Genomic DNA, 17,303 nt, shown 5'->3' with positions numbered 1-17,303 from the left:
TATTATTATTATTATTATTATTATTATTATTATTATTATTATTATTATTATTATTATTATTATTATTATTATTATATTTATATATGGGAGATACAAAAACCCCTTGAAGAAAGGCAAAGGAAAAAAAAATATCCTATTTCAATCAAAACAAATCTGGGACAAAAAAAATACCATTAAATCTGTGCACCTTAAACCCAGATGTTCCTGGACGACGCTATCTCAGGTGAATTAAAGCCTGTCAAATACAGCAGGAAAAATCCAGTCCATTCAGTTAATGCATCTCTAAAATGGCGATTTTTAATAGCGTGGTTTTTGGGGTTCCCCCCCAAAAAATATCCCTCTCCGTTTATTAAAGCCATTTAAAAAACAAATGAAACTGAGATAGTTTATTTCCAGGGAAATAGGCTGTTGGTTGGAATCTGACACCTCGTGCAATCTGGAAATTATGTTAAATGTAATAAGACTGCTTATTAATCAGGAATTAATAAATTGAGGAGTTGCATGCTTCACTGGCGTGAATAAAAATGGCTTGCCAAACATGTAAATTTTGATTATATGATCCTGGGGATGCAATGGCCATAAGTGTGAAAAAAAATGGCCATTGTAACTGAACAGTTACTAAATGAACTGCTGTAAGTTGAGGACTATCTATATTGACAGCCAGCTTCATTCATTCGTCAAAGCTTCTTTCTTCAAAGGCCTTTCTTTGATGTGAACATATGAGTCACATGATCAGAATCCGGACGCTTGGCAAATGACTCACAGTTATGACGGTCGTAGCAACCCTGGGGGGGCGGGCGTGTCACATGATCCCCTTTTGCGACCTTCCGACAAGGAAAGTCAATGGAAAAGCCTGATTCATTTAAGAACTGGGTTACTAAGTGAACGAACGGCAGCGATTCGCTTCACGACTGCAGCAAGAAAGGTCGTAAAATAGGACAAAGCTCACTTAACAAATGTCTCACTTAACAACGTAAATTCTAGGCTCGATTGTGGTCGTAAGTCAAGGACTGCCTAAATTTGTTTAATCCTGAATTGTTAAGATTGCAAAATGGTCGCATAGTTCGTGGGGAAGGGTGTCATTCACTGTGTTTTGGAAATACCGCCGCTGAGTCGGATCAAGTCATTTTTCGGGAGTGCAGATTTAATTAATCCATCCAATGAATTGAATTCATTAACAAAATGAATAAAATTAAAAATTGAATTGAATGAATGAATGAATGTTATACGCCGCGACTCAGTGTCCTGCCAATGCCTGGTGATCAGACTGCGGGGTGGGGTGGGGGGGGAAGAAAAAGAAAAAAAAGAGAGAGAGAGAAAGACACGCGAAAAGAATTTGCAAAAAAAACCCCAAAACCAACGTCGGAATCAGCCCGGAGCAGTTTCAGCGGGGGAAGCCCCGCCCAGAGAGCAGCCCCGCCCACCGACGGGACGACGCAAACGCGCTGCGCGTCTCAAGAAACTACGTCGCCCGGCATGCCCCGCCGGAAACGGGCGGTGAGACGCATGCGCACCACCAGGCGTTAAGCGGCAAAGGTCGCAGCGTCTGTCTCCGCCTCTTCCCTCCCTTCCTCCCTCGGCGGGCGGGCGGGGTCACGCGCCTGCGCAGAAGCGGCCTCCTTCCCCCTCAGCGTCGCTCCGGCTTCCCTCGCGGCGGCCTGCGAGCTTCCTCCCCTCGTCGAGCCAGCGAAGCCGGGCGGAGGCCATGGCGGACACGGCGCAGAACGGGCCCATGCAAGGCGGCGCGGGCGGCGGGGCGGTGGTGAGCGACCGCGCGGGCCTTCCCCCCCCCTCCTCCTCCCCCGCGCCGGGCCGCTGCGGACTACAGGCCCCATCGTCCCCGGCGTTTCCCGCCTTGGCTCGCCTGGGGGGGGGTGGCTTTCAAGCCCACTAAGGTCGCTGGGCTGTCCTGTCGGCCTCTCCCCCCTTTTTTCCGGGTTTGCCCTTTGATCTCCCATCCTGTGGTTAATAAAGCCCCCCCCGGGGATTCCCACGTGGTCTCCCTTCCCCTCAGCGATCAATCAACCCACGCGGGGGTTTCCACGTGGTCTCCCATCCCAGGGCCTCCTAGCCCCTGATTAATCAACCAGCCCGGGGGTTTCTGTGTGGTCTCCCATCCCCTGATTAATCAACCCAGGGATTTCCGCGTGGTCTCCCATCCCAGGTCCTCTTATCCCCTGATTAACCAACCAACCGGGAGATTTCCGCGTGGTCTCCCATCCCCTGATTAATCAACCAACCGGGAGATTTCCGCGTGGTCTCCCATCCCCTGATTAATCAACCAACCCGGAGATTTCCACGTGGTCTCCCATCCCAGGGCCTCCTATCCCCTGATTAATCAACCACTCTGGGGGTTTCTGTGTGGTCTCCCATCCCCTGATTAATCAACCCAGGGATTTCCGCGTGGTCTCCCATCCCAGGTCCTCTTATCCCCTGATTAATCAACCAACCGGGAGATTTCCGCGTGGTCTCCCATCCCCTGATTAATCAACCAACCGGGAGATTTCCGCGTGGTCTCCCATCCCCTGATTAATCAACCAACCCGGAGATTTCCACGTGGTCTCCCATCCCAGGGCCTCCTATCCCCTGATTAATCAACCACTCTGGGGGTTTCTGTGTGGTCTCCCATCCCCTGATTAATCAACCCAGGGATTTCCGCGTGGTCTCCCATCCCAGGTCCTCCTATGCCCTGATTAATCAACCAACCGGGAGATTTCTGTGTGGTCTCCCATCCCCTGATTAATCAACCAACTGGAGATTTCCGCGTGGTCTCCCATCCCAGGGCCTCCTATCCCCTGATTAATCAACCAACCTGGGGGTTTCTGTGTGGTCTTCCATCCCCTGATTTAATCAACCTAGGGTTTTCCGCGTGGTCTCCCATCCCAGGTCCTCTTATCCCCTGATTAATCAACCAACCGGGAGATTTCCGTGTGGTCTCCCATCCCAGGGCCTCCTATCCCGATTAATCAACAAACCAGGAGATTTCCGTGTGGTCTCCCATCCCAGGGCCTCCTATCCCCTGATTAATCAACCAACCGGGAGATTTCTGTGTGGTCTCCCATCCCAGGGCCTCCTATCCCTTGATTAATCAACCAACCTGGGGATTTCCACATGGTCTTACAACCCAGGCGTTACCTTGATGCTAAGGGAAGAGCGCTGTTTCCCTCAGATACACACACACACACACACACACACACACACACACACACACACACACACAAAAATATACAAGTAGTTCTCGACTTACAACCACATTGAGCCCAAAAATTTATGTTGAAAAATCGGTTAAATGAGTTTTGCCCCATTTTACCACCTTCCCTGCCGCTGTTCTTAAGTGAATCACTGCAGTTGTTAAGTTAGTAACCCGGTTGTTAAGTGAATCTGGCTTCCCACGCTGACTTTGCTCGTCAGAAGGTCAACAAAAAAAAAGAAGAAAAAAAGAAATCACATGACCTCAGGGACGCTGCAACGGTCATAAATGTGACTTCAGCCGTCCAGCGTCCACATGCAAAATTGCGTGACCCAGGGGACACCGCAACGGTCGTAGGGGTGCCTTTTTTTGGGTGCCGTTGTAACTTTGAACAGTCACTCAATGAACTGTTGTAAGTCGAGGACTGCCTGTAAAACGGAATTGTTGTATGCTGTCTACATGCAACCGCTGAAGATTTGTTGATTTAATGGCAGGCTTTGCACTTTTTCTATATGAACTTTTTTTCCTTTTTTTTTTGTTTTAGCAATTTCTGATGAGTAACAAGTTGGACACAGCAATGTGGCTTTCTCGCATATTCACAGTTTATTGTTCGGCTTTATTTGTCCTTCCTCTCCTAGGGTAGGTGTCACATTTTCTGAAAAAGTCATGATGCTCCTTGCCTTTCGGTAGCAGAAAGGAGAGATAATTTCCAAGATGCTTTATATATTATATTGTCACGACTAAAGGCCAATAGATTGGGTCTACCTGTATAAGAGAAGTGGTCCAGGCAGGGATTAGTCGTTTGATGCTTCACTGATTGTACGTCAATCGTTGATTTCAGCGGCAAAGGTCACATTTTGGATTTAATTTAGCCATAGGTCAGTAGTATAAGCTTTCATGATGACCCACCTTTTCTAAACATTGCTGCTTCTGATTTTAGTCACTTAATTTGGCCTGGGCAATAATGGAGGCATAACCTCAGCAGAGGCAAATATTCAGATTTCAAGAGTTCTCCCAATTTTTATTTTTATTTTTTATTACATTTATATCCCGCCCTTCTCCGAAGACTCAGGGCGGCTTACAAGCTTAGCAGTAGCCTTCATTCTATGCATATGCCTGCTTATTAGGGCTTTCACACACACACCCCAAGCGGCATTATTACAAAGTCAGCTTAATTGCCCCCAACAATCTGGGTCCTCGTTTTACCTACCTCGGAAGGATGGAAGGCTGAGTCAACCTTGAGCCTGGTGGGACAAGTATTGTTGAGCTACCTACATTAGTTTTATTTTTTTCTGGGAGTGAAATAGTGTGGTGGGACTCTACCTTCATGAAGCTAGAGCCATTGTCTTCAAAGGAAGGAATAATAATAACAACAACAACAATAATGATAAAGTTGGAAGAGAGCTTGGAGATCTTCAATTGATTTATTGCTAAAGCAGCTTATGGAAGTTATCTTCCCAGCTGACGGTTAGCGTCTGGTTAGACTAAAGGTCTAAATAATAGTAATAATAATGATAATGATAAAGTTGGAAGGGACCTTGGAGGTCTTCTAGTCCAACCCCCTCTTAGGCAGGAAACCCTAGACCATTTCAGACAAATGGCTGTCCAGTCTCTTAAAAACGTCCCGTGTTGGAGCATTCACAAGTTCTGGAGGCAGGTTGTTCCACTGGTTAATTGTTCTAAATGTCAGGAAGTTTCTCCTTAGTTCCAGGTTGCTTCTCTCCTGGATTTAGTTTCCACCTGTTGCTTCTTCTCCTGCCTTCAGGCGCTTTGGAGGATAGCTTGACTGCCTCTTCTTGGGGGCAGCCCCTGATACACTGGAGCACTGCTATCATGTCCCCCCCTTGGTCCTTCTCTTCATTAAAGTTGACTGATCATAATTCCTTAATAATGCCTGGGCTGTGAGCAGGGCAGGTTTCAGAAACGCTTGGGATGGTGGTGATGCAATTCCAGGCTCGTGGGAGGATGACTTGAGAACGGCGGCCGGTTGGTGTGGTAACTTCTCCTTTGATAATTCCCAGGTTGCACGAGGCAGCCAACTTTTACCAGCGGGCCTTGCTGGCGAACGCGCTCACCAGCGCCCTGCGTCTCCACCAGCGGCTGCCCCATTTCCAGCTAAGCCGGGCCTTCTTATCTCAAGCCCTGCTGGAGGACAGTTGCCATTACCTTCTGTACTCCCTCATCTTCGTCAACTCCTACCCCGTCACCAGTATCCTTTTCTCGAAAGGCCACTTACGGTAGGGTCAGCCAAAAAGAGTGGGAGCTGCACATTTGTGGTAGGGCTGAGTTGGGCCGCAAGGCAACCCTTAAAGAGGTATAATGATAAGAAAGTTGGAAGGGGCCTTGGAGGTCATCTAGTCAAACCCCCTGCTCGGGCAGGAAACCTAGGCCCTAAGCCCTATAGAGAGAGAGAGATATGGATAGACAGATTGATTGATTGATTGATTAAATTAGATTAGATAGTAGAGCTGGAAGGGTCTTGGAGGTCATCTAGTCAAACCCCCTGCTCGGGCAGGAAACCTAGACCCTAAACCCGATAGAGATAGAGATATGGTTAGACGGATAGATAGATAGATACATAGATAGATGGTAGATAGAAAGAATAGATAGATAGATAGATGATAGATAGATAGATAGATAGATAGATAGATAGATAGATAGATAGATAGATAGATAGATGATAGAGATATACAGTAGAGACAGATAGATAGAATAGATGGATGGATGGATGGATAGATAGATAGATAGATAGATAGATGATAGATAGATAGATAGATAGATAGATAGATAGATAGATAGATAGATAGATAGATAGATAGATACATAGATAGATACATAGATAGATACATAGATAGATACATAGATAGATACATAGATAGATGGTAGATAGAAAGAATAGATAGATAGATAGATAGATAGATAGATAGATAGATAGATAGATAGATAGATAGATAGATAGATAGATAGATAGATAGATAGATAGAGATATACAGTAGAGACAGATAGATAGAATAGATAGAATGGATGGATGGATAGATAGATAGATAGATAGATAGATAGATAGATAGATAGATAGATAGATAGTAGAGCTGGAAGGGACCTTGGAGGTCTTCTAGTCCAACCCCCTGCTCAAGCAGGATTCTTCTTGTGCCATATCCGTTATCGGACGTTGGTGATCATGTTGGCGATCCTGTTTTTATCAGCAGCCGCATGGAAAAATGCTGCTGAGTTTTGTCCAAACCAGTTCCTTAGATTTTGATCAAGCAGGATACCCTACATCATTTCAGACAAATGGCTGTCCAGTCTCTTCTTAAAAACTTCCAATGTTGGAGCATTCACCGCTTCCGGAGGCAGGTTGTTTCACTGGTTAATCGTTCTACCTGTCAGGAAGTTCCTCCTTAGTTCCAGGTTGCTTCTCTCCTTGATTAGTTTCCATCTGTTGCTTCTCATCCTGCTGTCGGGTGCCTTGGAGAATGGCTTGACTGTCTCTTCTTTGTGGCAGCCCCTGAGATACTGGAGCACTGCTAACATGTCCCCCCCTGGTCCTTCTCTTCATTAAACCGGACATACCCAATTCCTGCAAACGTTCCTTATATGTTTCAGCCTCCAGTCCCCTGATCCTCTTGGTTGCTCTTCTCTGTAAAGAGATTAAAGTCCCTCTCTTGAGCCAAGGAAGCTGTGAATTTTAATAGGAACGTTGAAAAATAAAAATTAAAAAAGGGGGAATAACTACAGGTAGCCCCCAACCTAACAACAGCTAGACATCTTCTCTCTGCCTGCATCTCGCAGGCTTAACAAAAACGTGCTGCTCAAACGAAAGAAAGTCTCACTTATTTAAATAAATTCAGACGCTTGCCCCAACTGACTCCTATTTATGACGGTCGCAGCGTCCCCGAGTCACGGGGTCCCCTTTTGCGACCTCCTGACCAATGGGGGAAGCCAGATTCGCTTAACGGCCGTGTTACTAATGTGACAATGGGAGCGATTCCCTAAGTGGCAAAAAAAAAAAAGGTCGTATAATGGGGCGAAATTCACTTAACAAAAGTCTGGCTTAGCCACAAAACTTTCCGGGCTGAATTGTGGTCAATTGTCCCATCGAGGACTACCTGTATATTATCACACGAGCTCTTTGAAGAAGACTTGTGATATTTACAGATTCATTAATTCGGAAAAAAACGGCCGTCCGAGTCACTTTCGGTGACCGGGCAGCTTACAAAGATAAAAATGCAACGGGAGTTCTTAATTATGTTCAATTATCTGTCCAATTAGCCCTCTCTTTTCACAAGTCTGTGAAGGAGTGAAGGGCAGGTTTTTAAACTGGTGTCAGGTATAATCGTAAAGTACTAAAATCTTCCTCACGGTTAACCTGGAGCCCGGCAACAGCGTGGAGAGAGCTCTACGTGTTCTTGTCTTCGCCGTATTGCCATGGTTTACCGTTCCCCAATTCCAGGAGTTTTAAAGTTTGTCGACTCTTTAATTATAATGTGTCGCCCTTAACATTTCCCTCCAGTGAGCATTTTCCCCGTCCTGTTGTTTTCGTTGCTCCATGCAGTGACCTACACGAAGAAAGTTCTTGACGTAAGTATGATGTTGACACCTAGTCTGTTGTTGTTGTTTTTTCACCTGCTTTTCGAGCAGTTTTTCTTCCAGCCTTGGGCGGGCTTCTTAAAACATCCCCAAAGTTGAGAAAACCTGTTTTCTTCTTACGCAGTTAAGAAGGCTGTGGAAGAGAGCATAAACCTGCATTTTTCTTCTTTTTTTTTTTAGAACAGAGGTTACCAACCTTTTGTCGGTTGGCGGACTGGAGGAAAAGGGAGGGGGAAATATTTTACATGTGCGTGCGCACGGGGCCACGAGCACGCGCGTGCCATAAACAGGGCGGGGGCTAGCACCCGTGTGATGCTAGCCCTGCCTTGTTCTTGCATGGCAGAGCGGCTTATTTGTGCAGTGGCGGCCGTTTTTGCACCTTACAGCGTGGCGGCGGCCCTTTTTGTGCCCCATGGCGCGGTGGCGGCCCGTTTTTACACCCGCAGTGTGGCGGGGGCCCATTTCTGCACCCCGTGGTGCGGCGGCATCCATTTTTATGCCTTGCAGCGCGGCATCGGCCCTTTTTGCGCCCTGCAGTGCAGCGTCCTGTTTTCGGGCCCTTAGGCGCAGCGGTGTCCCATTTTTGCACACTGTGCGCTAGCACAAGTGAGGTGGTGTGTGTGCACACGCGCGCACACCGGCCAGCCTGTCCGGTGGCCAGCAGGCCACTGCCCACTATCGGACTGCGGCCCACAGGTTGGGGATCCCTGCTTTAGAAGATTAGAGAATTATTAGATCAATATTATTTATCTAATAATAAATGTTATTTATTTCCCCCTCCTCTGCTGATGGCCAGGAAACTCTGAAATGAGCAGCATACTTGTCAGCTGGCAGCTGTGGGGCCACATACAGGCAGTCCTTGACTTACAACAGTTCCATTTATGTCCATTGTAACATCCTGATGGTCATGCGATCAAAATCCTCCCACTTGGCAACTGGCATGTACTTATTACTGTTCCAGTGTCTCCGGGGTCACGCGATCTCCTTTTGCGACCTTCTGACAAGCAAAGTCAATGGGAAAAATTGGATCCGCTTAACGACCATGTTGCTAATTTTAACAACGGCAGTGATTCACGTAACCCCTGTGGCAAGAGAGGTCTTTAAATGGGGCAGAATTCACTTAGCGACCCAAATTGGGGGCCCCATTGTCGTAAATTGTGGATTGCTTTTGCTAGGTATATGTTATCGTGGAGAAAGCAGTTGTGTTGCACACAAGCGATATTTTTGTCGTCTTGGGGCTATGAAATATGCTTTCCATATTTAGAGACATTTTAGTGGTAGAGTTAACTCTTTAAATTTGCAAGGATCTATGTGTTGGGAAGCTGGTTTAAATTGTACAGCAGGGGTCTTCAAACGTGGCCCTTTTGTGACTTGTGGACTTCAACTCCCAGAATTCCTCAGCCAGGCACGGAATTCTGGGAGTTGAAGTCCACAAGTCACAAAAGGGCCACGTTTGAAGATCCCTGTCTTAGAGGATGAATTAGTGCCTTCCGTGGCTTATAAATATCAGAGTTGAAAATATCTACAGAGTTTTATTTTTCATTAGTAAATTAGCATAAGCCGGAGCAAGTAATTTATAGGGGCATCTGCTTATTTGGTTTTTTTCTCCCTTTTTTTTTTAAAGGCACGAGGTTCAAATAGTCTTCCTTTTGTAAGGAATCTGTTGGACAAGTTAAACGCCAATCAACAAAACATCTTAAAATTTATTGCCTGCAACGAAATCTTCTTGATGCCAGCTACCGTGTTTATGCTTTTCAGGTATGTGTCCTTTGTAGTCCTTTATATATATATATGTATATATATATGTATATATATATACACACACACACACACACACACACACACACACACACACATATACATATACATGCTACGGTATTTCAACTGCACCCGGAGTTTGGAATGCTGTATTTCCTGTCTCTCAAAGAAACTTGATTTACTGGGTGAAGATGTAGGCTGAGGGTAGTGACTTATTCAAGGCTTACGATTGCCATGAGAACTTAAAAGAGCCCCAAGGGCCAAACTCTCTGGAACTATGTACAGAGAGCCTGCATAAATTGCGTTAACTTAATTCTTAGATGGATTTGATTTTCAGCTCAATAACAGTAACAAAGTCCTAAGATCAACTAAGCCAAAACTGAATTTTGTTTCAAGCATCTGTTTGGTTTTTTTAATATATTTTTTTTCATTCCTGCAGCGTCTCCATGCTGTAACTTAACTGCTTTCCAGAAGCCTGCAAATTATAAGTTTTAACGGTTGCTTTTAAGTTAAGAATAGCTCTGTGGGTTCTTAGGGGAAGTAGGCCTGCATACAGAATGTTACGGTAAAGAGCTGGATAGAGTTGAAAGGGACCTCGGAGGTCTTCTAGTCCAGCCCCCCTGCTCAAGCAGGAGAACCTATACCACCTCAGACAGGTGATTGTCCAGTCTCTTCTTGGAGCCCTCATGATTTCTGGAGGCAAGCTGCTCCACTGGTTTGATTGTCCTCACTGTCAGGATGTGTACGGGATGTGATGCAATGGTCATAACTTGGAGGAGGGATCCTAAGTCACTTTCTGAGGCCATTGTCACTTTGTACTGTTGTTAAACTGTTAGTAAGTTGAGGCCTACCTGGATTCACAATAATTAACAGACTATTGTTGTGAATTGATATCATGCATGTTTGCAGTCCTATCTATCTATCTATCTCTGCCTGCCTCTATCTATCTATCTATCTATCTATCTATCTATCTATCTATCTATCTATCCATCCATCCATCCATCCATCCATCCATCCATCCATCCATCCATCCATCCATCCATCCATCTATCTATCTATCTATCTATCTATCTATCTATCTATCTATCTATCTATCTATCTATCTATCTATCTATCTATCATCTATCTATCTATCTATCTATCTCTGCCTGTCTATCTATCTATCTATCTATCTATCTATCTATCTATCTATCTATCTATCTATCTATCTATCTATCTATCTATCTATCTGTCTGTCTGTCAGGACCCACCCCAAACCACGTCTTAGGAAGACAAAAACTCTTGGAGTCAAATTGTTAGTCCAAAAGGAATCTTTACTATGACATTCTTGGTTGTAGGAAATGAGACAGGGCTTAATATTTCCACGATGTAAACCCTTATAAAGAGTTCCCGGTTTAACCCCCCCTTAATCCCCATTTGGTCAGTCCCCCATCCTTCCTCTCGTATCATCCATCTCGTGGGAAAAGGAAGTTAGGACCCTTTTGTTTATTGCTGTCTTCCGTGACAAAACCCAGATGCTAGCCCCCCCTTTTGTTTCCCCAGTTCAAAAGGCTTCTCCTTTCCTTTGAAATGCCTATTGCCGGTTCAATACACATCTATCCTCTTCTCTTCGGGAGATGGCAGAATCCATGGGATATGTTTGAAACATTCCATTTATGAATATGATATAAATGGATTCTGACTCTATCTATCTATCTATCTATCTATCTATCTATCTAGATATGAATACATGGATAGATGGATAGATAGATAGATAGATAGATAGATAGATAGATAGATAGATAGATAGATAGATAGATAGATAGATAGAGCTGGATGGGACCTTAGAGGTCTTCTAGTCCAACCCCTTGCCATATCAGTTATCAGACGTTGGTGATCATGTTGGTGATACTGTTTTTATCAGCCGCATGAAAAAGTGCTGCTGAGTTTTGTCAAAACCAGTCCCTTAGATTTTGATCAAGCAGGAAACCCTATACCATTTCAGACAAATGGATGTCCAGTCTCTTCTTAAAAACTTCCAGTGTTGGAGCATTCACCGCTTTTGGAGGCAGGTTGTTCCACTGATTAATTGTTCTAACTGTCAGGAAATTTCTCCTTAGTTCTAGGTTGCTTCTCTCCTTGACTAGTCTTCATCCGTTGCTTCTTGTCCTGCCTTTGGGCACTTTGGAGAATAGCTTGACTCCCTCTTCTTTGGGGGCAGCCCCTGAGATATTGGAAGACTGCTATCATGTCACCCCTCACTCTTCTCTTCGTTAAACTGGACATACCCAATTCCAGCAACCGTTCCCTATATGTTTTAGTCTCCAGGCCTTTAATCCTCTTAGTTGCTCTTCGTTGAGGTTTCCATGCAATATGTTGAGCAGGAGAATTTTGTTTAGCATATTTTAAGTGAAATAGTATGGTAAGGTTCTTGTTTAACAACTGCAGTTAGAACTGGGATTTCCACTGCTAAGCGGTGCAATCGTAAGATGTAACATTACGTGACTGTGCCAAGTTACAGTCACAGTTCCAGCAATTCCAGTTGCTGTCATTAGGCAAATTCTGTTAAGATTGCAGCATCCCACAATCACTATTTGTTCTCTCCTACTGGTGTTTTTTTTTTTCCCCCGTTGACTTTGCTTGTCTGAAGCCAGCAGTGAATGTCGCAAATTGCAATCACGTAACCGTGGGATGCTGCAATGTCATAATTGTGAGTCTGAAACACAATCACATACGCGTGCGCACACCCCCCCCCGAAGAGACAGATAGGTATCGGTGTTTCAAATCACCCTTAAATATCGGGAAGGGTGGAATAAATTGTATTTTTTATTAATTTGGAATGTCTCCCACGGGATTCAGACAAAGATACATATTTCTTATACGGGGGCAGAGTTTTGAAGAGGTTGCAGCCATCTGACTTGGCCTTTTTGTGTGTGTGTTTTCTTGCCTCGGAATATTTGTCACAATTAAGGTCATTATGTGAGCGGGTGATAGATAATGCATTTATAGCCAGGCTAACATATGGCACCATATTGCCAGGAGGAAGCGGGGGGGGGGGGGGTGGCTGTCCTAGACACAGTTTCTTGGAAGTGAGCCCAATTTAACTCATTGAGGCTTATTTTTAAATAAGGGAGTTGCCTTCAGACAAGCCTGCCTAGAACATCAGCTGCACTGAACACAGAGGGAGCCTGTTCCTGTGTGACGTTGGACGGGCTTCTTCTTCTTCTTCTTCTTCTTCTTCTTCTTCTTCTTCTTCTTCTTCTTCTTCTTCTTCTTCTTCTTCTTCTTCTTCTTCTTCTTCTTTTTCTTTTTCTTTTTCTTTTTCTTTTTCTTTTTTTTCTTTTTCTTTTTCTTTTTCTTTTTCTTCTTCTTCTTCTTCTTCTTCTTCTTCTTCTTCTTCTTCTTCTTCTTCTCCTCCTCCTCCTCCTCCTCCTCCTTCTCCTTCTTCTCCTTCTCCTCCTCCTCTTCTCCTCCTCCTCCTCTTCTCCTCCTCCTCCTCTTCTTCTTCTTCTCCGCCTCCGCCTCCTCCTCTTCTCCTCCTCCTCCTCTCCTTCTCCTCCTCCTCCTCCTCTTCTCCTCCTCCTCCTCTTCTCCTTCTCCTCCTCTTCTTCTTCTTCTCCGCCTCCGCCTCCTCCTCTTCTCCTCCTCCTCCTCTCCTTCTCCTCCTCCTCCTCCTCTTCTTCTCCTCCTCCCCCTCCTTCTCCTCCTCCTCCTCCTCTTCTTCTTCTCCTCCTCCCCCTCCTTCTCCTCCTCCTCCTCTTCTTCTTCTTCTTCTCCTCCTCCTCCTCTCCTTCTCCTCCTCCTCCTCCTCCTCCTCTTCTTCTTCTTCTTCTTCTTCTTCTTCTCCTTCTCTTCCTCTTTCTCCCTCTCTTCCTCCTCTCTTCTTTCTTCTGTTCTTTTGTGACTTCTTCAGTTCTTTTCTGATTTCTTCAGTTCTTCCTCCTTCTCTTCTTTTCTGACTTTTTCAGTTCTTATTATTCTCCTCTTCCTCTTATCACTCTTTTTTAATATTTCCAGCATTTTTTGGCAATTGAAGCATATCACATAACGAGCTAGAGATCGACTTGCCGTGTGTGTGTGTGTATATACGCAACGTTAAAATACACATAAGATTATCCGTTCAGAATGTGGCCTACAGTTAGTCCTCGACTTACGACCACAGTTGAGCCCAGAATTTCCATCGTTAAGTGAGATGGTTGGGAAGTGAGCTTGTGCCCCTTTTTTACGACCTTCCTTGCCTAGTTAAGCGAATCGCCACGGTGGTTAAGTTACTGACCCGGTCGTTCAGTAAATCCGGCTTCCCCCCGTTGACTCTGCTTCTCAGAAGGTCACAAAAGGGGATCACGCCACACACACACACACACACACACACACACACACACACACTGGGGGGGGACACAGCAACCGTCATAATACATGCCAGTTTCTCAGCGTTCCAGTTTTGATCACGTGACCCTGGGGAGGCTGCAGCGGTTGTAAGTGAAAAATGGCACCTATTGTAACTTTGAATCGTCACAAAGCGAGTGGTTGTAAGCTGGGGACCACCTGCATAATATCACAAATCCTATCTTGATTTAAGAAAGAAACTGCTGTTGTTATTCTAACCCACTTTCCTCAATTTTCTTTTGCCCTTTTCAGCGGACAAGGAAGCCTGTTGCAGCCTTTTATTTACTACAGATTTCTTACGCTCCGTTACTCTTCTCGGAGAAATCCTTACTGCCGGTAAGAAGCCAAGGAAGACTACTCCACGCGTAAAACTGCCCTGGCAATGTTTAAGCAGGGATCTCTTGGGCTTCCCCTCGATTTCTTTCTCAACTCTTTATCATTCCATTTTTTATTTTTATTTTTTTACAAAACGCTTCCTCCCACCTGCCCAAAGTGTTACAAATTGTGGCAATTTTTTTTAAAAAATAAAATCCAGGTCTAAATGACAGGATTTACGCTTTTAAGCTCAAAGATCCGAAGTTTAGTCTCCCGACACTTTTCTAGTTTCGCTTCCAGATCAACAGTTCTGTTGCTGAACAAAAGCCTTGGAAGGGGATGCCTTTTTTTTTTTTAGAATCTTTGAAAAACCCCAAACTTTGTACACGTTGCTACTCACATAGTTTAGAACTAGGACTGTGTCCTTACAGAAACGCACGCCTGTCGGCAGGTGAAATTTGTGGCGTGTTTCGTACTGTGGTACATTTTTTTTGCTGGATTTCTTAGCGTGTGGCCTGGCGTGGAGGGGACTTTGCAATATTTCTGGGAGATTTTATGTTGCTGTTGCTGCTCTAGACATTTTGCCTCTTTTAAGAATTGTGTTTGCTATGATAGAGTTATTTATTTATTTTATTTATTTTAATTCCATTTATATCCCGCCCTTCTCCGAAGACTCAGGGCGGCTTACAAGCTTAGCAGTAGCCTTCATTCTATGTATATGCCTGCTTATTAGGGCTTTCACACACACCCCAAGCGGCATTATTACAAAGTCAGCTTAATTGCCCCCAACAATCTGGGTCCTCATTTTACCTACCTCGGAAGGATGGAAGGCTGAGTCAACCTTGAGCCTGGTGGGACTCGAACCTGCACTAATTGCAGGCAGCTGGTGTTACTTAAGGAGGCATCAGCCCACTGCTCCACCAAGGCTCTTGGTATGTGCCGTGGCCGTTGAGTTTGCTTAAGACTTCTTTTTTTTTTCTTTCCTTTTTGTCTTTCCCTCTTAGATCAGGGGTCTTCAAACTTGGCAGCTTTAAGACTCGTGGACTTCAACTCCAGAATTCTAGGATTCGAGGTCCACCAGTCTTTTAACGTTGCCAAGTTTGAAGATCCCTATCTTAGATTGCGTTGAACATTGTGACACGTTTTTAACACTTCATCTGCCTTGCTCCGGCTTCAATTCTGTTTGCATTTATGATATCAGTTCCTATTAGAACCAAGGATTGGCTACTCTTGAAAACCCTTCCCTGCATGCGATTGGCAAGACGGCCTTAAGCCCTCATGACATCCAGCGAAATTTAGCATGAATTACATGTAGAGCGCAATTTTTATGTTGCCAAGCAAAACGGCCGTTGAGTTTTGCCCCGTTCTGTGACCTCTCTCGTCACACTTGCTAAGCGAGCCGCTGCGGTTGTTGAGTTAGTCATACGCTTGTTATGCGGGTCCGGCTCTCCCCGTTGACTTTTGCCGATCAGATGGCCGCAAAAGGGGAATCGCGTGAACCCCAGCAGACCGGCAACTTGTCACCAATACGAGTCGCTTGCCAAGCCTTTGAATTTTCCCGTCCCGTGACCACGGAGATATGCTGCAAGCGGGAAACGGTCATACGTCGCTTTTTCGGCGGCGTTGCAACTTTGAACGGTCACTAAATGAGCTGTGGTTAAGTCGAGGTCTCCCCGTAGGATAGGTGGGGTCGCAGCTGTGTTCAGCCTTCCTTTTTAAAACAAAAAAAACAAAAAAACGAGGGCGATTTTTGAGAGAGAGAGGGGGGAAAAAAACGCTTCCGTTTCACGTGTACTTGAAAATATATTCTCTCTCTTTTTTTTTTTACAGGACCCTTTTCACAGAACTGAGGATTGTGGTGGAGCATCTGGTGATGAAGCCTTCCTGCCCCCTTTTCCTGCGAAGACTCTGCGTCAGCAGCATTTCTTTTATAAGCAGACTGGCCCCCACCGTTGCGTAGCCCACCCTGGAAACCTCCATACATCCCTCTCTCTCTGTCTTTCTCTCTTTCTCTCTCTCTCTCTCTCTCTCTCTCTCTCTCTCTCTCTCTCTCCCAAAGGACATTTTGAGCAGCTGGTATTTCTGCTGGTGGTTTATAAATTCAAGATCTCAGTCGAGGTTGTATATAGAAACGGTTCCTTCCGAGAATTTGTTTCATGGAGCGTATCTATATGGTGTTTTTGTTTGGTTGCTTGTTTTCTAAAAGTCTTTGTTTTTCTTTCCTCTCTGTTTTGTGGACGCTGAGCTCTCCTCTCCTCTCTTAGGCGAAGTTCCTTTTTTTTATTATTATTATTTTTTAAGGCGAGCGTTAATCTGTGTCGTACAATACGGTTTGCGTGTCGTGACCTCACTTAATACCGAACGCAGAATCTTTTCTTCAAACCAAGGAACGCTGTCAGGCGGTACTGTCTGGATCGGGTCTTCGCAAGCTGTGGGTTTGGTACTTCCTGAGCTTTTTGCATTCGAAGCACCATCCTAGGCGGTACGTTTCGAGTCAGTATTCCTTCGGTGAATAAATGGAAGTCGATTTAAGTTGCCCTAATCAGCACGAGGCATCTGTTCTGAGCAGGAACGAGAGGCCTAATCGTTTTTAACTCTGCTCTCCTGATTTGCTTAAAGCCTCTAAAATGGAAACTCTTCACCCTTCCTCCAGACACATCTCGATTTTTTTTTCTTGGCCCACATTTCTTTTATGCTACCTGAGTGCCGTACTGATTTCGGCTCTCCCCTGAAACTGGGATTCTTCAAATGCCAATCTGTAAAACCTTAGAATAATAAAGATGGATGTTACCTGTACTGCCAAGAAACTCCTGGTGTTTGTACCCTCAGCATCGCTCAGCTAGACTGCTTCCGTTCAGCCTCTGTGGAAAATACCTCAGCCACAAAGAGAAATTCCAATCTATACACGTTGCACGGAAGCGTCGTAATACATTTACTCACAGTCACGAAAGGTTTCCCTGTTAAGGCAGAAGCAGATGTTTTACAATACAAAATGCCACCTCTCCTTTCTTTCCAGCCCGTGGGTCTGTTTGTGTTGGCAATCGCCGTCCTACAGCTCAAAGGAACTGTTCTGTTCCAGCCTACGACC

General features: G+C 45.0%; 1 protein-coding gene across 1 annotated transcript; it reads left to right on the top strand.

Annotated features, from left to right (window-relative positions):
* Positions 1 to 1,526: 1,526 nt before the first annotated feature.
* On the top strand, positions 1,527 to 17,011 carry TMEM33 (transmembrane protein 33). Its single transcript, XM_081333013.1, has 7 exons — positions 1,527 to 1,762; positions 3,735 to 3,829; positions 5,212 to 5,399; positions 7,701 to 7,768; positions 9,402 to 9,535; positions 14,153 to 14,236; positions 16,046 to 17,011. The coding sequence occupies exons 1-7, from the start codon at positions 1,706 to 1,708 to the stop codon at positions 16,173 to 16,175; spliced, it is 756 nt and encodes a 251-aa protein (XP_081189139.1). The 5' UTR covers positions 1,527 to 1,705; the 3' UTR covers positions 16,176 to 17,011.
* The last annotated feature ends 292 nt before the right edge of the window (positions 17,012 to 17,303 follow it).

This window comes from Vipera berus (assembly GCF_964194415.1).
Source record: "Vipera berus genome assembly, chromosome: 7".
NCBI lineage: Eukaryota > Metazoa > Chordata > Lepidosauria > Squamata > Viperidae > Vipera > Vipera berus.
The sequence above is the reverse complement of the archived record's forward strand: the minus strand, read 5'-3'. Positions and strand labels throughout refer to the sequence as shown.